We start from the raw sequence: 23,318 nt of genomic DNA on the forward strand, positions 1-23,318 counted from the left end.
TCTTACTAATGGTACATTAATTTCATAATTCATTTGTAACTTTAAAGAAAAATATTCCACTGTGGTGTTTTCAACTAACTTTTGCCTACATTTTCTTCTCATGAAAGTCAACATATCCTTTTCTGTAAAGCTGAGGTTATGTTTAATTACTAAATTTCACTGTGCATAAACATTTAGTTTGCCTACATTTTAATTATTCTATAATAATTATTCCTATAATTAATTTCAGAATATGGCATTAAAAAAATACTACTTTCTCATCCCACACACATATGCAAAAATCATTTTAAAAAAACAAACAACAAAAATAGATTGTAGGGCGGGCCATGGTGGCTCAGCTGTCAGAGTTCTCACCTGCCATGCCAGTGACCCAGGTTTGATTCCTGGTGCCTGCCTATGCAAAAAAAAAAAAAAAGAAGATTGTAAAATGATAGAATGAATTACAATTTAAATCCTCAATCACATATCTTTATTACTAATTTGTTAATGGGGAGTTGTTATAATAACTTATTTCATCTGAGTATAATTTGGGTTTTTTTCTTTTTCAATGTAATTTGCTATTGACTTTACACATTTTAAAAACAATACTCTCAGTACCTGTTTACAGACTTTTCCATTTTACATTATTGTAAGTCCATCTTGAAGTGAACAGGGAAACACAGGACCTAATATGAGAGAAATGTGTTTATGAATGCTCTCATTAACTAAAATGCACTAACAGGCTGTCCTTAACTTACTAATAGGTTTTGTTGTACACATCCAGTTTTCTGCCTGTTGTTCAGAAACAGGAATTCCCGTTCCTATAGAAACAATGTTATATATGATTCCATGCCAACCATCAAAAGCTTATTTAACCATAATGCAACTAAAATAATACTAATAGAGTCTTTGGATCCTTTCTGCCTAAGTCCGGATCTCTGAGGTCCTTGAGGCCTGATGACAAGGGAATGAGAAGTGGCTCCATATAACAATTTCCATAGAAGTACAGTTTATCGATCAGGTTCTCCAGAGAAACAGAACTAACACAGTATAGGTATGTAATAGATTTATTATGAGGAATTGGGTTCATGCATTTATGGGTGGCTGGTAAGTCCCAATTTCATAGAGGAGGTTGCAGGTTGGAAATTCTGGTAAAGGTGATGCGGAAGGCTTCTGCTCTCAGAAAATCTCAATTCTTGCTGTTAATATTTCCAAATGATTGCATGAGGCCCACCTATGTTATGGAGAACAATCCCCTTCATTTAAGGTCAACTGAGTATAGATGCTAATCTCATCTATGATATACTACCACAATAGCAACCATGCCAGTGTTTAACCAAACAATCAGACACCATAACCTAGACAACCCTTTCACATAGGGAGAAGGCTCCTGCAGAATGAATGAATCCTGCCCATTCTTTGAGTTCCATCCAGTGATTTCTGGTAGGATTTTCCAGAGAGGGTGGAATGGATAAGGAATAGTTTTTTGGAAAGGGGATGTCATCTGCTGAGAACTAAGTAGAGAATAGGATAATCTGAATTATTTTAAATTCTCAATTATATTTTCGTATACATACTTTTAAAACTCATGGTATAATAAGAAAAATAAAAGGAGAAAAATCAGGCTTCTTGACATCAAATTATTGCTGTTAACAAACTGTTACCATGGTAAATTAATCTCTCTACCTCCACAATATGATATGAAAAGATTTAATGAATAGTCTTGTCACTTTTTTTAAATCTCTAAGACATTTTGATTCTGCCATACTAGTTTAAGTAGTAAGTAAAACATAATGGGAATGAAATAGGTAGCTTCTCACTCCCCATACACTGTGTAAGGCATTGTGGTATTATTATGATTAATAATAATAGTAATAAACAGGACTATAGTTAGTAAAATAGATGTCCTTAGGGAATTGAAATGAGAATTCAACATGATTTGCAGTTGTCATCATAGTCTTTGTATAGAAAATTGGTGTTTTCTTTCAGTATTTTTACTTTCTTTATGAAGTCCTCTTTAAACATAAACCTGCAGAGTAAACCATTTCTTCTTAAAGGTAAATTTCAGCTAAAATGCACTAAATTTTAGAATATGATGTCATAGAATTTTCTTGTTTGAATGTTCATTTAGAGTATTTCATTTAAATTACCCACTCTCATAGATCATATAGTAAATGGCAAACTATTGTCCATTTTAAAGCAAAGTAGAGGCTCAAATTGGTAGTACAAATTTTGGTAATTTTGTCTTAATTTTAATTATATTTGTATCTCTATGCATTTTTTTCCTTTTCATATCAGTGTATATGAAATTAAAAATAAGTACAAATATGTATTTTGGAATGTAATCAATTTCAACATTTAAGTAAAGGGCTAGTAAGTTGCATATATTTGTAAATTAAGTGTGCATCAATTAATAATATTCAAGAAAATTTGTGAAATTTAACTGTTATTTTTCTTGTGTTTGAAACAAGTTTTATGTTTTTCTCAAGGGCGAAAGTATTGACTAACTTAGCAGAAGTAATACCTTAGAATGAACTATCACAGATCCCACACTTATAAAGGTAGTTTTCTAATTACCTGCATACAGCAGTATTGATATTTTTAACCCAAAGGTCTCTCAAGTTGTAAGGAATGGAAAATTTTGGTAGACCTTGTCAATTCAATAGTTAGTTGATACCGTTCTTAAGGTAAATAGCTGTTGAACTGAAAGAAATTAAAAATGTCTGACTGCTCTGTCACTCTTTTCAATCACTGTCACCCTTCCCACTTTGTACTGTTCTTCTGGTCTACTCCACACTTCTTCCCTGGTGCCTATATTCTAACTCATCTTTGCAAATTTTTTTGTTTCAAAAAATATCAACTGCCCTGTAGATAGGTGCACTCAAGGGGTTCTTTATGTTACCTGCTACATTACATGTCTCATCCCGATGTTTTCAAGGCACATTAAACATGGCATAACTGAAACCTTCAAAACAGTTCTTACTAAAAGAAGACCAGGGTGGTAGCACTATCATACAGGCTTAAATCACAGGGGTCTTACATGGTATTGGCAGGGTGAATGTTGACGGGATCCCTTTTTTTTTCCTACACTATTTCCATGGCTGTGGAATCACAGGAAGGTTCTGAGTGTGTATTTTGGATTTGTTCTCAAATTTCAGAATGCCTCATTTGTGTATACCAGTGACCCAGCTGTTGCAAACTTTGTAATGAATTAGTATTGGACGCGGAAATTGAGTTTGTGCCAGAAGATTCTGGCAGTGAGCATTCTCCTATAACAACAGACCAGTGATAGCAGTAGAACTGCCAAGCGCCTACACAATAGCATGTCTCAGGACTCAGTGTCATGGCTTAACTTCAGCATAAAGATGATCAGAGCAAGCACAGCTTATTGTTCCACTCTGGTGAGTAGTCTGTTAGGTGCCAATTATGTAAATTAATATAATTACAAGAGAGTGCCAAAATGTGTCTTCCATGAGAAAGCGTGTGGTTCTTAAATCTACCATTGCGCAATCATAAGAAGCCTTGCGGGGGATGGGAGGTGGGGAGTGGTAACAAAATCTCCCCTCTATGAGAGGTTTAGTATCTTTTGAGACATTAGGAGCAGAGTGCCATTTTGAGTAAAGACCCATTGAGATTTCTCCAAGATTGCAAAGCATCTTCCCAATGGGCCCCTCAGAAATAAAGTTTTATTTTTCAGTTTTAATAATCCATATTTTCATAAGTATTGTTTCATGTGCTTCCTTTCTGCTAACAAACCAAATGATTGCTTTAAAGAGGAATAATATTACATTTGAAAGCATTTTCCTTAAAAATCTGTGGTTAACCAGCTTATTTTCAATGGTATTCCTTAGGCAAAAGCTTTATTTATTTCAAAAATGGAGGCCACTTTAGAAGAAACTTGCCTTATATAAAAATTGTTTCAGAAATGTAATGACTTAACTTTTTCATATGTTAAAAATACAGTCACACTTCTTAATCACCAGCAAATGGAGTTCACTTCATGTGGAGTTTTCATACTTTTTAAATGAAGAGTTTTTCTTCACACTATTTTCTGGTACCAATTTGTGGTTGAGTTTCCAAGGCAAAACTAGACCAATGTAGTTGAGCGATCTGTGTTTTATTATGTATAACATCATAAAAACCAAAAAGATTAAAAGCAAAACCATCAGATTATTGTTTACTTGTTAACTACTAACAGTAAACTCTGTGAGGACAGGAACATTGCCTGTCTTGTCCACATTTGCATCTCTAGTACCTAACAAAGATTAAGGACTTCATAAATATTTATTGAATGAGTAAATTTCTGTCACAATGTCCTATACAATTCACTAATTCTAAGTGAGATTAAAAAACAAAGCAAAACAAAAAAACCTTTGTATTTAGATAGTGAATTTTAAAAAAAATCAATTTCTAATAATGGAAGAAAAGTAAATTGAAGCCAAAATATTTCTCTGTTAATTTGGAAAAGACTATAAAAAAGGAGTGACAATGCAAAGTATCATCAAGAATATGGTGACACTATGTTAGACACTGTGTTGGGATTACGATGGTCTCAGCTATTATGGAAAAACATAATTAAGTGTCAAAATTTATTATCTGCATACTATTTGAACCAACAATGAAAGGTTTGGGAGATAATAAGGAAGGCTGCATTGCAAGGAAGCTCATTATTATATCAGTTAAAATAGCAAAAATCAGAAAAGTCTAAATAGCTAGCAAAAGAGGATTACATTAAATGAAATAAGCTATACCTCCTTTAAAAATGAACTTTGTAAGAACTGGAAATAATGGTGTGCCATAATGAACTTGATATTTACTTTTTATTTTTAATTCAAAGCAACTGTGTATCTTTGCCAACGTAAGTTGTTCATTCACATTCCTTCACGTAGATATTTCTTTAGGTGTGTTTGGAAATCAGTAAGTGTGAAAAAGCCCAAATTCCAATTTCATAGGTAACTGAATCTGAAAAAAACATGAAAAATACTTGCATCTTTATGTAAACAAATTCGTAAACCAAATAACAAAAATACTCACGTTTAGATTCTTTTTTCTAGATGCTCAATTAAAAGACAAATTAGAGACTGATTTCCTTTTATGCTTAAACAATCTGCCAAAAATAATTGAAGGACTCCAAATGGAAATAACGAGATAAAGCTTTCTGGCAATCAATATTAATTGTTTGGATTCAATTTAAAGGAAAACGAAAGATGAATTTATTGTGAAAAAATAATATTTAAAAATTTAATATAACCTAATAAGGGGAAAGAAATCTTATTTTATGCTAATTTCACTTTCTTTGTAGATTACTAGTTAACCCTCCAAAGTCATTGTAAAATTTGTAGAGGTGAACATCATGGTGGTTCCTGGAGGGAAGAATGGTGGTTTCTTCATTTAGTGTACAAGTTACACATGAAATACATGGAATCACCTTTATTTCCGTATCATCTGATATGTTTTACAGTTTAGAAGTATCTACTAAAGAAATAAACTTTTGAATACCTTTTGAGCAACCAAGTGCAAGATAAATAGGCTATGCCTTCTTGGAGATAAAAAACTTAATTAGGAAACATATCCGGTCTTCAAGGAGCTTATAGTAATATATGTTAATAGTAACTGAATATGTTCATTCAGTAAATAAAATAGCATGTCATTTCGGTTAGACTGTTGAAAAGAAATGCTGCATATGCTAATGGAGGATGCAGAAGCTTAACTAGTTCCCTAGTTAAGGATTTTATGTATATCTTCAACAAGTGGGCCACTGACCCAAGCTGATGGGGAAAAAAAACTGAAGAGGGAGAAACATTTTTTTTTTCTTTCTTTCTTCAGCATTCCTAATCATAAGTTTCATTGTGGCAATGGAACTGCATTAGAGAGTGAAAGCAAAATGATAACAGGATATTCACCTTTAGGAAATTTCTTTTTCTTATTCTATCATTTCCTACAAACGAGAAGCCTTCCTGGGCAAGTCCTATCTTCTGGCTCTTAAACTGTTGATTTCTTCCAAACGTATAACATTTTCTAAGTGGATATTTGTAAAATTTCCAATTTATACACATATTTTCTATGAAAGTCATATTGCAGATACTTAAGTATAGGAAATCATTTTGATATCAATACTCTATTTTAGCCTCGCTGATAGAGTTTGCAGTGTTAATAGCACAGCCTAGAAATACAAAATTCTGTGATCTTGATATAAATGTATTTGTCCTTTCAATTCTTCAGAAAGTATTTTTGAATACTCACAATGCTTCATCGGCAATTAGGTTGTCAGTGACTACTAGCATTTCCTATTCAAAGGGTTTTATGTGTTTCTCTTTAGACTGCAAGACTAGTAAATTGTGAACAGTTTGAGATAAAGGAATTTATTCAGAAGTCAGCATGGACAGGGATGAAGTCATACAAAAACTCAGGGGAGGTGAGGAGATTAGAACTTGGAATTTCTGAGGCCTCTTTGGCAACTCTGTCATTTTGTTTCTAAAAACAGTCTAATTTTAGCTTTAGGGGCTTTTTTTTCCAGGGTCTGAACCCCTGGGTCTGCACCTGGCCTGCTCTTGGCTTTTCTCTTCTCAAATGGTTTTGCCCCCCCATCTCTTTCCTCTGGGACTGGCCTAGTTAGCTTCCGGGCTGTGCGCAGAGGCTTTCTGCCCCAAGGCTCTTTCCTTTAGATCTGCTGTAGCATTTCCTCCCCTCAGTGCCTGGCAGGGTCATAATCTTTGCCTCGGGGTTCCTGGCTACTGATTCTCCTCGTTGCTGAGGGGTGGGTGAATAAAGAACCAGAGTTTTGCATTTTTCTTATCTGTGTCTCCAATTTCAGGAAGCTAGAATGTGAACTTTAAAAGAAACTTTTCCTCCTCTTCTCGGTGCACTTGTGCTCTTACTCTTTCCGGTGGAGTAGTTACCTCAGCCTTTTGTTGTGCATTTGTAGCCACTTGAGCATTTCTTTTCAAGGAGAGTGGCCCTAGGACACTCCCCTAGCCCACCCACAGAATACAGGTAAGATTAAGGAGGACTAGAAAGCATTCTGGCTGACGAGATGAGTAGTATTTTTATCTTTAAATGAAAAACCTTGTATAATAAATCTTGGTATTTTGGCAAGGTATTTGAAAATACTTGAACTTTTCTAAGTAAGGTTGCCGAATTTAGTAAGTAAAAGTGTCACCGGACAAAGGTGGTGGATTATGTTGTCCAATGCACTTAAATGACCAATTCCTGAGACACCAGGGTTTCAAAGAGAGAAAAAAGTTTATTACTAGGCATATAGCAGGAGATCAGATGGCCTCTCGGCCTAAAACCTGTCTCCCTGAGCTGCAGTAATTCTGATCGTTTCATGGCATTAAAAGATGGGCATGTTTTAGAATAATGAACACAATAGCTCCAGATGATGTAATTAGAGATGACTTAGTTATGGAGCATGTGCAGATTGATTACATGCTTAGTCATAGAACATACGTAAAAAAATGGCCACCCTAATATGATGATGGGCATGATTTTTAGTATTATAATGAGGTATAGGTGACTTATAGGTTAAAGTTTAAGCGACTGCTTATGTCGAGCAGGCCCATTTTGGTTAGATCCAGTCTCAGTTATCAAGATAACTTTGGACTTGGGGTGAGTTAGTGCTGATCTGACCCAAGACCCTTCATTAATAAACATTAGGGGCTGTCTTTGGTAATCACAAGACTCTAATGTGGAGAAACTGGATAAATGGGTACAAGTGAAGGTTAATCACAAGGGTTTTACAATCACAGGAGCACAAGATACAGGCTATACAATCATTATCAGAGATCGAGGCAGCTGGATTACAATTCAAAGATATCAGGTGTTTCCCTGTGTCTAATACACCAGCAAGCAAGAAGGGACATCCATACAATAATTCAGTAATCAAAATCATCCCCTAAATCCCAATTTCTTGGTTACAAAAATAGAAATAAATTCAAATTTAATGGAGCATCCCCTATTTTATTTGACAAGCCTATTTCTAACTCAATCAAAAATAGTACATACTATTTAATACTTATTAAGCAGATGTTTTGTGTTTGATTATGATAGATGACTATTAAAATTTTCCATCATTAATATGGGATTCTTGTCTGTAATCAGCAGCCTAAATCAGTGTTTAATAATTACAGAGACACTGTCTTTTAAGGATAGTAAAAGCCTTTAGAATATAAGCTATATGTTTAATTCTTCTCATGAAAAATAAGGAAAATGGAAAGCAATTTGAATAGGCTTTTAGAATTCTTTTTGTTGATCCAGTTGGCATAATTAGCAATGATGTTAATGACTTAAAATTTATTTTGTTACCTTCTGTGCCAAGTGATTTATTACTGAGGCTTTTACTTGCTCTTGCCTGATTACCCCTAAGTGCAAAGGGCACGAGCTTTCCAGTCAGTCAGTAGTTGTTCAGATCTCCTCTGCTGATTCAAGGCTACACAAAACACTTCGGACTTATACCTAACGACCCTGAGCCTGAGCTTGCACATCTGTGATAAAGGGGAGTGCTGTGAAGATGATAAGACGATAGCATGTAGGATTTAGAATCATCGCTGGTATATAAAGTGCACTTGATATGCATTAATTTCCTTACTCTTCCTTTTTCATTTTGGCTGAATCCCCATAGCCATTTTCTTTGTATTTTGTTTAAATAATACCCAGCACATTTCTGCATCACACTGTGGTTATACTAAACGTATTTTATCTTTCCTACTGTACTAAAAAATGCTTGAGGGAAGACTGCTCTCCTCTTTCTAAAATGATTCTATTCACTTTGGGCCAACTCACCATCCTCACTGCCCCCTTACATATCTATGTCTGCTCACTTTTTGAACTCTTAGGTCTCTATTTTCATTCCAATTATACCCTTGCTCCTGTGCCAGGCTTCTGTTAACACTGTTGTTGTTAGTTTGATGAGGTATTCAGTCTTCTTTTTCAAAAATTGTTCATCTCTTCAAGAATATATGACTGAAAACACATTTTTCTAGAAACATACTATCCAAAGTAGTATTAGACTTTAAATTTAAGATATTTGTATCCTGTTTTACAGTCTGTACATTTCTTCTTCAGAAGAGATCTCTTTTCAAGTCTTTCTTAATTTGAGGAGCGATAATACCATATATTTAGATAGATTAACTATTTTTCATTTTAGCTCTGTGCCTAAGAATACCCATGTGAGTAGATATATTCATTTTAAAAGATGATTAATCTCAAGGATGGAGCATGTGATTTAGCTGCTCATATAGCATTGGGTTATTTATGTGTGTTTCTATTCGTGCAGATGAGGTGGGTGGAATGGGACGAGGAGAGGAGAGGGGTATAAATCAAAAGTACGTTCTTAAAGTTATAAACCCTTCCCCTTACAGTCCCAGAGGAGATTAAAATGTTGCTTCCAAAATTATGATAGCACATGTAGCTATTCTTATCTAACGGGGCATTTTTCTACTTGAACAGATTACAGAGAACTGAGTAAATATCGAGGAAAGCTTTCAGGAATTGCAGTATCCTGGGCCCATTGGTTAACATGCACATACATAGCAAAGGCACTATGAAGTTAAAATCAGGAGTCAGTCTGAAATGATGAATGTCATATATTTGAAAGAACTGATACCACCTGTAGGAATTATATGATTTCAAATATCTTCACTTGGAATAATATGTCTTTATACTTTAGATTTTAAAAATATTCAAATGTAGTATCCTCACAAATCTTTTATAGGGCAAGGTAAATATTATTAACCACATTTAATAGATAAGAAAACTACAATTCATTGTGATTTGCTAATCCCAGTTCATCAACTAATAAGAGGCAAAAAGAAGTCTTCTGAAATCTGGTCAATACCTTTACATTGTACTTTCCCAATTGCAAATGGAAGTTTCCAAAGTCAAATAGTTGTGTTAATAGTGGCAGTACCACAAATGCCTTATTGTATAGTATAAAGAGTATAGATAACTTGTTCTCAGAGTGTGCATAATATGAAACTGTATTATGTAGTTTATGTTGTAAGTGACTTATTCTCTCATACTTGATATTAGAGATGCCAAGACCCTTGACCATGTTAACAGTTGAAAAAAAAACTCTGTCCCAGGATGATGGGTCCAAATTAGGGCAGTGGGAATGTAGGTAGTTCTTTATTTAATTTGGGAGGCAACATTCACAACATTCCAGAGGAAAGCATATCTATATGCCATCAATGTGTGTGGAAGGACATTTCATACTCTAACAACATTTTAAATACCAGTTTTTACTATAGCAGCCAGTGTTTTGAAAAATCTTATCCACATTTTTATCTGTCCCTCAATTGCAAGCCTCTCTTTCTCACTCTCATTCTCAATAATCTCACCTCCGTATTTTCTGAGTAAATTGATTCCATCCAATCTGAAGTCTTTCCCTTTCCTACACCTGCATCTCAAAATCCTCTATCCTCTCATCTTATCAGCATGTCTCACAGGAATATGTGTTTCTTCTCCCAAAAGGCTCTATAACCTGCTCCAGTCCTGTTGCTTTAGTCCCTTCCCCTCCTTTATAGGCATGTTTTCGCTCAATTCTCCTTTCTTTCCTATAGATTCTGCTTCACCCTGTCTATTTGCCTATGATCAAATTCTCTTTATTTAAAGCAAACACAACAAACAAAATTTTTTAAACTATAGTTCTCTTTCCTTTTGTTTTTCATAAAACTTACCCATGGCCTTTTTTTTTTCCCTCCATCTATCCCCAGTAACTCCCTTGCAATCTCACTTCTACTTCAGTACTCCACAGGGAACTGTTCTCTGAACAGTCACGTGCCAGTATCAAATTCACAAGGACTTCCATCAAGGAGTTTTTGGTATTTGAGAACATCATCTGCACTTTCTATCCGCAAGTCTTTTTTTTCAAATATATTACAGATCTGTTGAAATATCATTTATAGACCATAAAATTTACATACCAAAAATTGAGATATGCTTTACATACCACACTATTAAGTGTACAGTTCAGTGGGTTTTAGTATATTTACAAGTTTGGGGGAATCTTGTCAGGTTTATCATTCTCAACCTGGAGCTCAACATTATTGCTATATACCAGAGAACTCCTTATTTTCTTATCCTGCAAGCTGGAAAACAGTATCATCTTCTCTTCAAAACCTTTGTTTTATGATCTAATTCCTCCCTTTCCAACAGTGACATAGTGATTCTCCCAGTTATCCTTGACTTAACATGGGCTCCTTCTTAGCCTCTACTCATACCCAGTCAGTAAAACCTGCCAGTTCTACTTTAACAATAACTTCGTGATTCTCTTCTTTGACCAACATGATTCTGTGTTCAGATCCACATTATTTCTTATTTGGGCAGTTGCACATATTGGTCTTTCTAACTCTCTTGCGCATTCTCTTCACACTTGTAAGCTGTGCTTCACAGCCAAGCTTCAAGATTGTCATGTGCCAGATTTACCTCATCATTTCCAGATTTCAACCTTTGCCCTCATCTGCTAAATAATGTCGACTCTTTACCCTTTATTATTTAATTATCTCCATTAACTAGCCTTACCCAACCTTCCCATCAGGTTTCACTAAGCATATGCTCTCTCCAAGAGCAATCATTTTCTTTTCTCTGTACATGGCCCCACATTTTCTTTCCTCCCAGATGGATTGACCTCTTTCTGTTATCACCCCAAATGAAATATTTCTCATATAAGCCCAGCTCAAATGTTATATCCTCCGTAAAAATTTCTCTGAATTCTTCAACCCAAAATAATTTCTTCCACTTTTTTAACTTCTGTAACACTTTAGAGTCATTCTTACAAACTTCTGACATTCAGCTAGGTGTTTCTTATTAAAGGTAAGCTCTTTGAAGGTAGAATAAAAAGTCATACTACTCTCCTAACCTCCATTACTGTGCAGTGCTCAGCTCTTTGCTTGGTACTGGGGCATTCTCACAATTTTTTTAATTACTGATAAGTAATTTTTGATATATTTTATTCTTCCAAATATTGTCCCAAATGCTACTCTTTTGCGATCTTGCTTTTAAATGGAAAAGGAAATCTAGATACATGATTCAAATAATAGTTTTCATTCAGAAACTAATTTACAATTTAGCAGTATATATTTTCAGTTAATACCCAATATGCCAATTGAAATTATAGCAATATAACAGTAATGAGTCTTCAATCCATATCTAAACAAACAGTGATATTGGCCTCATAATGAAAAAAAAAAATCCTGTTAAGGTATGTGAGAAACAAAAAGGAAATCCAAAGAGTGTTTGGGAAAAGTATTAAAATATTGTATAGCAGAAAGAAAAATAACCAAGAGAATGTACACAGACTATTGAAGTTTCTAGAACATGTACAATGAAAAAGAAAGATTGTAAAATCATTAATTGCAATGAAATTGGTTCCAAGTCAACTTTATCTTTTATAGTTGGAAATTTTGAATGTTAGGCAGCTCCTTAATAAGTGAACAAGAATTATATTTAGTATTATTATAGATCACATTAGTGTTCTATTATGTTTCTGTTAGCAATTCAGTATCATTAGTAGCAGAATAATGAAGAAAATACAGGTATAAACACCAGGCTATATGGTAGTTATTTACTGTAGCCCAAAGAACAGCAGCACTGAGGAAAAAGAATGTGTTGCCCTCATTAAACAGAATGTATGATTCTAGACCTGAAAAATCAAAATCACCCTTGACCATTAGTTATCCTTAACTCCCAGGCTTTTTCTGTGTAAAAGTTTCTGAGTTTACTGGGGGTTGGAGTCATTTTGGAATGTACTTAGTATTGGGTTTAGACGAATACTTGGAGGACTTTCTTAGAATCATTCAGGCTGACCTGAGGATCCATTCCATCATGGATTCAGACATGATTGTCTCTCCTTTGGACTTATAGCATGAGTGCTAAGACAAAATGGCTTGACATCTGATAGGCAAATAGGATGCTTTATAAGTAATTATTCCCACATAATATATCACATACCGTAAAATAAATGGTCCTAACGTCTCAATTTGGCCTCCATAGAGGTATATAATATGAGCACAATACAGCCCCACGTTTATTCTTTAACTTTGTATAAAATACACTGTAAAACAAAAACTATTATTTAAAAAATATTTTCTAGAAACTAGCTTTTTTTCAACAAACTTATTCTAATTATGTTATCAGCCATGATAAAGTGAAAGGTCAATAACTACAGATGCATAATTTCACTCTGATAGATTGCTGTTTGAAAATAGGTTATGACAATTAGATGATTAATTTTCTTCTATTAAATAGCATTATGAGACTTCAGATTACATTTATCAGTATATTCTCTTTAGTGGGAACATAATGCAAGGAAAGGCCAAACAGAACAGGAATTCATATCCTTTGTGGAAGGATCAGAATATACTTTTTATCAATCACACTTGTGAAAATAATTAGAGTTTGAAAACTTATTTTATGTTCAGCATTCAAAGTAGCATGTGAAAGATGTTGCATGTTAAAGGTTAAAACAGATGACTACAAGGAGTAAAAATCTGTATGTCCTACTGGCAAATCTTTTTGTTTTTGCTTATCTGCAATGTATACACCCCTTGTCAGTATAACTAGGGAGTGCCTGTGTAAACATTCTTGCTTCGCCTGATCCACTAATCGTTTCTTGTATCATATTTCTTCTGACTTCGCTATCTGAAACCAATTACAGGAGATCCATTTGGGCTGCATCTATTTTCATAAGAAGCCTAGGCAGCAGTGTTTTTCTCAGAGATGAATATCAACATCAAATATGCTCCTGAGTGCTTTGTTATTTATGTTTCAGAGAGATTTTGTAGCCTTCAGCTCTCAAGAATGTGTCACGCTGTGCTGTTTATACATTGAAGATATTAATGGGCGTAGATGTCATTTTTCATTTTAATGTCTCACATGCAACAGGCTGATAGGTTAAGCATTCCTATTTTTATGGGGAGAGATATGAGTGATGTCTGTTTTTTTTTCCCCAAAATATATAAATGTACATATATGTTTTTATTTGGAAAAAAATAAGTTATTTATAAATCTTAGTCTAACTCAACATATTTGGTTTCACAGGGTCTTTTTAAACTATTCTTAAACAATTTTATTTCTGGTGAAGGTTTGCAGTGTTATTCAGGAAAAATTAAAGTATTGCTCTGACAGTTTATAAACTGTCCCATCCTTAATTAATTCTTATGATGATCTACGTATTAGAATTACTCTTTGTCTATGAAAAGTTCCGAATTAGCATGAAGTTACTAAGACTGTAGAAGGGTGATATGCAGAGTCTTAATTTTCTTGTAAAAGTTTAATTCAGTTGAAATTATTTAGTAACTGTTGGAATAATGTCTCCAATAAATATTTCAGAGTAAAATGCACTAGAAATTCTAGAAAACATGTGCATTCCCACACCTATGCAATCTCTCAATATGTATACCTTTAATCTATTATATTTTTACTCATTTTTTCTAAAAAACTTTAATTTCGCCTGATTCCAATTTTAAAATGTCCTATCTTAATTTTCTTTAGCTTTACTAAAATTAGATAACTTCATTAAGGAAAGGGCACCCTTAATTCAAAACAAATGTGTTTTTGGAAATTAGATATGGTTTAGCTGCCTTAGTAATCTCTTTTTTTGTTGTTGTTCATTTGACTCTGACTCAGTCATTATGAAAGGAAGTTCTGTAAATATCTTTTACCTTTGTTCTAAATTAATTTTTTGAAGTATAAATACACAAATGGCTCATAGAACTTTTTATATGTCCCTGGAATTTATCTTTTCTATTTACCAATTTAAGTGATTTCCAAATTAATATTTTATGTAATTCAACACCTAGCACCTTATATTGATGGAGGTGCTTTATCTCATAATATTTTGTCTTTTGAGTAGCTACAGTAATAACTTGCAAAGATGAACTAAATGTCTCTGAGCACTTGTTTATTGAAATTCAGAATACTGAGAGCAAAAATGTCATGTAAGGCCTATAGTTAGAATGCAAAGTGCCAAAAATTTCTGCTTATGAGTTTTAAAACATTCTTGATCTTTTGGAATTGTTTTTTGTTCTTCTACCTCTTTCATTTACTATAGAATCTCTACTGCTACCAAAAGATTGTTGAAATAGGAAAGTAGGTGTTTTTCATAAGTGTTACTATTGAAAGGCAATCCTCAACTATTTTAAAGATAAATGTGAATGCATATGAAAGCCAAGGTACTTTAATAAGTAGAAATATATTTTAGCTAGCTATGTTATTGAGTTCCATTATTATTATGACTTCTTTATTAACAGTGTGAGTGTATACTTTTGTCTAGTGATATTTTGATGCATGGGAGTTCTAATATAAATTTATAGTGTCTTTTTGTAGTTATTGGTGTTCGCATATTCCAGTGGGTTATTTTTTAGGTGGAGATGAATGAATATAATGTGGGATGGTGAAATGAATGACACCCTGAACTTTTTTTTTTCCCCACAATCACACAGTCACATTGCAAAAGCTATATCAATATATAATCATCTTCAAGAAACATGGCTACTGGAACACAGCTGTACATTTTCAGGCAGTTCCCTCCAGCCTCTCTGTTACGTCTCAACTAAAAAGGTGATATCTATTTAATGCGTAAGATTAACCTCCTGGATAATCTCATGACTCTGTTTGGAATCTGTCAGTCATTGACACTTTATTTTGTCTCATTTCTCTCTTCCCCCTTTTGGTCAAGAAGGTTTTCTCAATCCCCTGGTGCTGAGTCCCAACTTATTCTAGGATTTCTGTCCTACGTTGCCAGGAAGGTCCACACCCCTGGGAGTCATGTCCCACATAGAGATGGGGAGGGCAGTGAGTTTGCATGTCATATTGGAGACCCTGAACTTTTGACCAGGTTTTGCCACTACCCTTCTTTTGACTTTGGTCAAATTATGATAGTGCTGGATCTTCAGTTACTTGTTGACAAAATGAGAAAGCTAGGTTAGACAATTTCTAAGATCTTGTCCAACTCTAGAGTTGTACAAATCTATTAGTAATAACTGGTCAAATGATCAGGGTGATAAGAATTTAGAGCTGTGCTGATGGAATAATGAAATAAAAGTCAAGGATGATGGAGACATTTTACCATAAATGCTATATATATATATATATATCCTGTGATAGTTCTAATCAACACTTACAAATTCAAAGCATATTAAACTACATTACTCTTTCCCTTTTAAGTTCTGAAATATGCATATGTTCTCTTTACAGGTGAAGAATAGTTCATTATGGTTTCATGTGTTCTCCTTCCTAGAGTTTTACTCTGTCACTGAATTGGTCCTTTAATGGAACAGAGACAATGTGGCACATGAGAATGCACTCTTGCCAGAACACCAGGAGACCTTGAACAAAGCATTCATAAATTCCTTTTTGAGACCTTGAACAAAAAACACTTGATTATGCTGGCCCAATTTTTCTTATTGGCTAAAATCAGGGAGTCAAACTGATGATTTTTAGATTGCTTTTGGTCCAAATCACTCATGATTCCAGAATTCCAACCTGTATTCAGTAGAATCCTTTACAGATTATAAATGTCTACAGAATTCAGTATAAAATAAGCCTGTATATATATATATAAAATAAACCGATCACCTCATAGTGAAAAAATTAAATGAAAAAAATAAGCAAACTGCATGTAGATTTTGACATGGAAAGGGTAAAATAGCTGATTAATATATATTTTTTGAAATTTCCCTTAGACACAACCTATATCACACTATAGTTATTTCCATTAAAAAATTATCATTGGTTGTCATTGTATACATTTTGTGATTAAGAGAAAAAAGTTACATTACTTAGAATACTGAATGAACTTTTTCAAACAGTGAGTTTTGTCATAATAGAGTATGGAATTAAATTTTTTTCAAACTAAACAATATAATAATTGCTTCAGTTTACTAGTATATGGAATCCTTAGATATGTTTACATTGACTTGTAATTACTTGAAAAATTTAGAAACAAAAAGAAGATTGTTATGAGTGTGTATGTCTCCAAATGCAAAAAGTGTGCTTTTACAGAGCATGCCAGATTCTGCTATGGGGAGACAGATCAATGTTAGAAGATGGTGCTGGTGCATTCAGTCTATTTACTTTGGTTTCTATGTCTGCCTGCCTTCTCAGAAAACTTGCTTGGAGCCAGACTGTAGCAGCCCTCTTTCTGTCTTTTCATAATTGATCAGGGGATGACTGCCTTCCCTGAGGGTTAAGACGTGGCAACTTTTTCTGTTTGCTCAGCATCTCAATGCACTAGTTCAAACATTGTTCACACCAGCTGGCAGTGTAATGCCATATGCACATCTTGTCAAAGCAACTGTTGTCATGGATACTAGAAACTCTCTTAAAAACCAGATCATTGATTCCAATCAAAATTGTACTTTTTATCGCCTGCGAATCTTAATTATTATAGAAGTTATTGATCTCACGATATTTTCACCATCATGAAAAATTTATTTTTTGTTCCCAAACAGTGATAGCAAAGTAAGGAAATAATTTCTTTTAGTTTTATATGTTGAAAAAAATTCGTCACTTGTGGTCATTGAACTCAGCTGTTGAACGAAAAAAATGAGTTTTTTAAGTAGAGGCTCTCAAAAACTTTTTTAATTTTAATTAGTATGTACACTTAACTTTAAAATCACTCAATATGTATTTTTGTTTTATGGCTTTGGTTTTTATATAATAAGTTTGTATAGTACATTCACCAAGCTGTCTTCTTGCAGTAAATGAAAGGCTTACATTAATTTCTTATGCTAAGTTTTATTTTCCTGAGTGGGAAAGACAACATAAAAATAAATGAAAACATCTTCTATTTTGATTGGTATTCTGTCATACATAGAAACAAACCTGATTGGTTGAGTGGTAATTTCTTTGTTCTCTGATTTTGCTAAGAATGCAAATGAAAACCACTCAATTTTATTTGGCATTAAAACTGCACTTTATTTTGTCAAAGGAGAGGTTTTCCCCTTGAATTGTAAGTACAAAAAAGTGTTTTTAATCTTTAGTGAAAATCCTTATTAATTCACTTTCAAGATAATCTGATGTTGATTTGTCAAATTTAATTACAGCTTCCGGTAACACTTGAAGTCTACAGCTTTTGCTTCAAAACTGTAATATGAAAATGCAAATTGAATGGTAATTTAAAAGGGAGTGGGCATTTTAGTTGAACACTCAAAGACAAGTTCCTTGTGGAAATGAGGTTATTGATGCAGTTTATGATTTTTTTCCTCTTTAAGCACTTTAAACAAATTAACTTTATTTCCTGCAGGATTACATGCATTCCTATGATTTTAAGTGAAGTTATATACGTGTGTTATGTGAATTTTTTTTTTTTCATAATAGAAGAAGGAGAATATTTAATGATTCCCTCTAGAAAGGAGGGTAGGGGAATACTCACAAACTGAGACCTTTTACTATTAGCAAGAAAGAACTGATAATCAGTTTACCTTTCAACAAAATGTTTAGATATTGTTGCCTTTTTTACTTCTAGGCTCTCCAGGCAGCAAGACAACTTCTCTTACAGCAGCAAACAAGTGGATTGAAATCTCCTAAGAGCAGTGATAAACAGAGACCATTGCAGGTTAGTAAAGTACTTCTGTCCTTGGGGTCATATTTAAAAAGATGTGCATAATGGTAATAGATGTACAGACCCTGCTGTGTGTGTGTGTGTGTGTGTGTGTGTGTGTGCATAAAATATGAAACATACTTGTAGGTAATTTTAATTCAAAAAGAGAACTTGTATTTTCTTAAGAGTAAATATAATTTTCTTTTAGCATGGATCCCAAAAGTTTACAAGGTCACTCATTACCAAAATTATGTAGGATCTACATTTCGTGTACGGAGCATAAAGATTTTTATATAAAATTCCCTTGTGGGATTTCAATGGAATTTTTTTCACAAGTAAGTTAAAATGTGAAAATTCTTCCTTAGAAGCAAAGTCATGGTAAAACGGTGTGGAAGAAAACAAAGCAGGCTTAGACCACCTTTCCGCAGTTGTATCTTAGTGACAACCTCCATGGTTGCCAAAAAAAACTGTTTGAATTTGCCAAGGAGTCATTGCTGTTACCACAGTTATAAAAACACATTCTGGAGTTTGTTGTCCTTACTCACTGTTTGTCCTGTGAAACTGATTGTGTGTGTGCCTTTTAATAAAATAAACTTTTTATTATATGATGTAACCATTGTTTTATGTAGTCTTCTTAACCAAAATATATAAGATATTGTCTGGGGAGGGAAAAAAATTGTAGAATGTAAGAATGTTTGGAAGATAAAATTTGAAGTTGCATAAAACATCTCTCCAAGTGTTTATCAGGTCTGTTTGAAAGATAATGCTTTCCCCTGTATTATGTGCTACATATGTATCTAATAATCAAGTTTAATTTGTTTTTTTGATTTTTTAAGGTGCAAACATCTTTCTTGTCACTCTGTTTTAACAAGAGCAATGTTGTTTTTTTTTAATTTTTTTTTTTATGGCCTAGCTGTCTATTTTTATTTTCAGGTGTACTTACAGATCTTAGTAATCGTTTTATATGATGGCTCTTCTGAAGCTTAGTTTGTGTGAGAGTCTACTGAGCTACACAATTCAGAAACTATTTATTACTTAAAAACTGGATTAATGTATGGTCCTTAAACAAAGATGAGATGAGAATATATTTACTTTGGGAGCAAACCCATTTGTGGGGGGCAAGGATGCTTGGGGGTAGAGGGTATGTTTCAACAGCCGTGATTGCAAATGAAAGCTTTATTGAATCAACTCTTTACAACTCTTTACTCTTTAATTTTTTTCTCTTTTAAAATAAATTTTACATTCTCTCAACTTAATCTGTAATTCTGTAGTAACACGTTTTCCTCACCATCATATCCTTCCTTGAGTAATAACAGTGAGTGTAATATTTCCAGTTATCTGATTCCATGAGAGCCTCTCCATGCATTTACATGCCAGAGAAAAATTTGCATAGAAGTCACTGAAGACAGCAAATGAAATGTTCATCCTCACTATGGCTTCAGAGGGGGAATTTGCTTTCTTTTTGGTGTAGAATAGGAGGTTTAGAAGCTGGAAACATAAGTCAAAAGTAAAAAAGAGGTTCTTGTTTCAAATATCTGAAAAACACTACATGTTCTCCTAATCCTTTTTTATCATATCTCATGACAAAATAGTTCACAGTTTCTCCTTCCTCTCCATAGCTAAGTCCAGTAGAAATTTATTTATTGCTGTTTACCAGGCTATCTCTAGAAAGAATGGCTATAGTTCAGTTTTTCTACTTTCCTTTTTTGTTGTAATGGCAAGCAAGATTTGACTTTGTTTAATTAAATATACATAACTTTTCTTGGGAAACACACATACACATAATGTGAATGTATTAATGGCTCTACAATGAAGAATTGTTGCTCATATACTTATTTCTACATAAAAATTTGAGAATTCCCTGATGTTATTTTATCATGAAATGTTGTTTAATAGCTTATAAACTTTAACAATTTCAGTGACTAACCATTACTAGAAAGACTTTCATTGTGCCTTACATTTGGAATTTCTTGATACATATTAATTTGAATATATCTCCACTGTATGGATTATAAAATGGTAGCATTATTTTTGCCATTTTTAATGGGTTCTCATACCAAAATGTCAGAGGAACAAGAGGTTTGTTTTTATAAATGAGAACTAAATGAAGACTTATTTGTTCATCAGAATAACTGCAAGTAAATACATGATGTGAGCTACATTTTTGTATAAACCTAGCAACTGGACACCTGCTGGGGTTTTATTAAAAATCTAGTAAAAACCTAATAGCACTTTACACATGCTTATACATCTATTGTCAAAAGGAAACATCAGTTAATGCTTATCATTTCATCTGTATATACTTCTCAGTGTGAGTTGCACTATGTTCCACTTTAGGCTGAAAGAAGTGTAGAATATTCTCATTAAAATTTTAACTATTTGATATAAAATTAACATTTGAAAACTTTTCTAACATGATCCTCTCATAGTCTATTTCTTTTTATACTTAATTAAGAGTTTAACACACCTTTTCTAATGCATTGGCATAGATTATCTTATAAAAATTCTTAAGAATATTGAGAAAGTTTCAAAATCTGCCTTGGAGAAAGGTATTTGGTGTTAATAGGTCATGATGATTCTTATTATATCAGGCATAACATACCTTTAGAGAGTAAAAAGAGATTTCATGTATTTTTAAAATATAGTTTTAATGGAGAACTATTTTATAAAGTTAGAAAGAAGACATGTAATAAATCTGTTTTGATGGCTCAAGTCACAAGAACAATACTCGGTTGTTTGTTACATTCACTTGATTTCTTTACAATATTGGAGGTGGTGACCAGATTTGAAGTGTGATATGGTACAGAGTCTATTTCTAGCAGGCTATCGTTTGTCTACTATTACTTTTTCATTTATATTTTTCCTTATTTTTATACTGCAGATGGCATAGATATTAGCATGTCTTATGCAAAGTGGAAGGAAAAAATATCACATCTGACAAGCTTGAGTACCAATTGTAGCAGTGATTTCACTTTTGTGTATAGATATCTGAATATATATATTTGAGACATGTTCGCATATTCTGTTCATTGCGTGAGACACCCATTGAGTAAGTCCAATCAGTAGGTACATTGATTAATGACATATTGACAAATGATATATGCAAATGGGAGCTGATATTAAACTAAGTATTACCAGATGCTTCTTCTTAAGTTTCTTCATGTGTTCCCAGAACAGCATGCGATAATAGTAATAACTGAAGATGCAGTTTCATTTTCATTTGTTTTATTTATTTATTTATTTATATCTTCACCTAGACTTGAAACACCCATAGTAATTCAAATGAGGAAAGTTAACCGAAAAGAATATGTAATGGTTTCAATTTCATGTAACCAATGTCCAGATTGTAAAGAGTCAATTATAATACATGCACACACATGTACACAAACACTGCCATAATCCTAAATTTAACATTTATTTTTGTAAAATACATTATCATTTTTCTAGCCTATGACAAATCTACTTAATTTAGTTTAGGTGTGAAAATTGGTGGCATTATTGTTCTTGTTACATTTACAGCCATGAGACAGACTTGTGGTTCTTCAACAGCTGTGCAGAGCAGAGACGTAAATTTAAGGTAAATGCCATTGCTTTGCTATCTTAGATGAATATTAGTATACAGCATTGTCATCACTTCCTTCATTGTAGGTTAATATCTAATATAAGGTTCTCTTTTCTAATAGGTAATTAAAATGATATATATATATTGGTAATTCTGTCTTAAAAAGTTCATGAATGAACTAGTAAAAACACAAAAGTGAATTCAACTTTCAGATCTTATTCTGATTCTGCCACAAACTAGGCATGTGTTTGAGGAAGTCACTAACATTTTTAAAATGAAGGCATTAAGGTAACTGATGGACAAGATCTAACATTCTGTGCTTAAAGATTTATTTTGTGTTTTTGAAGTGGTAGGTATTTTACATTTTTAGGATTAGATTGTGTATTCACTTATGAGTTAACTATTTTTGTTTGTTTTCAAGTACTAAATAAGAAGTGCATTTCGTTTAAATGCCATAGTGAAAAAGTAATGGCTTTTGGAATCAAAGGATGAAATCCCATATGTACCAATAGTCTGATACAAGTATCATTTTTATCAACATCTAAGGAAGCTTTGTTTTGTTTACTACCTTGAAATAATTTTATAAATTGATTTTAGGAGAAATGTAAGCTAAACATAGAATTATTTTCCCATGTATTTACTTCAATAATAATTAAAATATACTGATATAATGCAAATTAACAACCCTTTTACTCTCTCATACCATAATGTTAAAATTAGCTTAGCAGACAAAACCATAATTCTGTAGTAAACTAATCAGAGATTCTAAAATTTTATCTTGTATGAAAATAGACCAAGAATAGAGTATAAAATGTAAACAATAAACGATTGGGAAGGAAATTCTTTACTAACTGCTGTGGGATATAGAACTGGGCCTTGCAAAAAATGTTTTAAGTAGTAGTAAACTTTTTTGCAGTATACTTTTATGCAGTAATAAAGAAAAAATTTGAATATTTCCTCTCAACATTGATTTCCAGTGTGTAAGAATTAGAGAGAAGTGAAAATACATTTTATCCTAAATATTTAAAGCATCATCAGGAAATTTAAGATAAAGGTTTGAGTAGAGCAATCTGCTATGCTGCAGAAAATTTAGAAAGAGTATTTTCAGTGTCCTTTGCTATTTATATTTTCCATGTCATGTACATTTCCATGTAAAAAAAAACAGCAGTAAGTCTAATACATTGTTTCTTAGCCATCTTAAAATATTTGATTTCTTGGCCACTAACATTTAAAACT

General features: G+C 33.1%; 1 protein-coding gene across 6 annotated transcripts in view; it reads left to right on the plus strand.

The window, feature by feature from the left end:
- The window catches only part of FOXP2 (forkhead box P2), a 587,369-nt gene that overhangs the window by 413,315 nt on the left and 150,736 nt on the right, over positions 1 to 23,318 (plus strand). For 5 of the 6 annotated variants that reach the window (XM_077113417.1, XM_077113328.1, XM_077113646.1 and 2 more), the window contains one exon: positions 18,446 to 18,535. In XM_077113417.1, the coding sequence (XP_076969532.1) occupies positions 18,446 to 18,535 (90 nt within the window). Of the gene's footprint in view, positions 1 to 18,445; positions 18,536 to 22,081; positions 22,098 to 23,318 lie in introns of those variants that run through there. The other variant, XM_077113736.1, reaches the window with a different exon arrangement.

This window comes from Tamandua tetradactyla, chromosome 1 (genome assembly GCF_023851605.1).
Source record: "Tamandua tetradactyla isolate mTamTet1 chromosome 1, mTamTet1.pri, whole genome shotgun sequence".
Classification (NCBI taxonomy): Eukaryota; Metazoa; Chordata; class Mammalia; order Pilosa; family Myrmecophagidae; genus Tamandua; species Tamandua tetradactyla.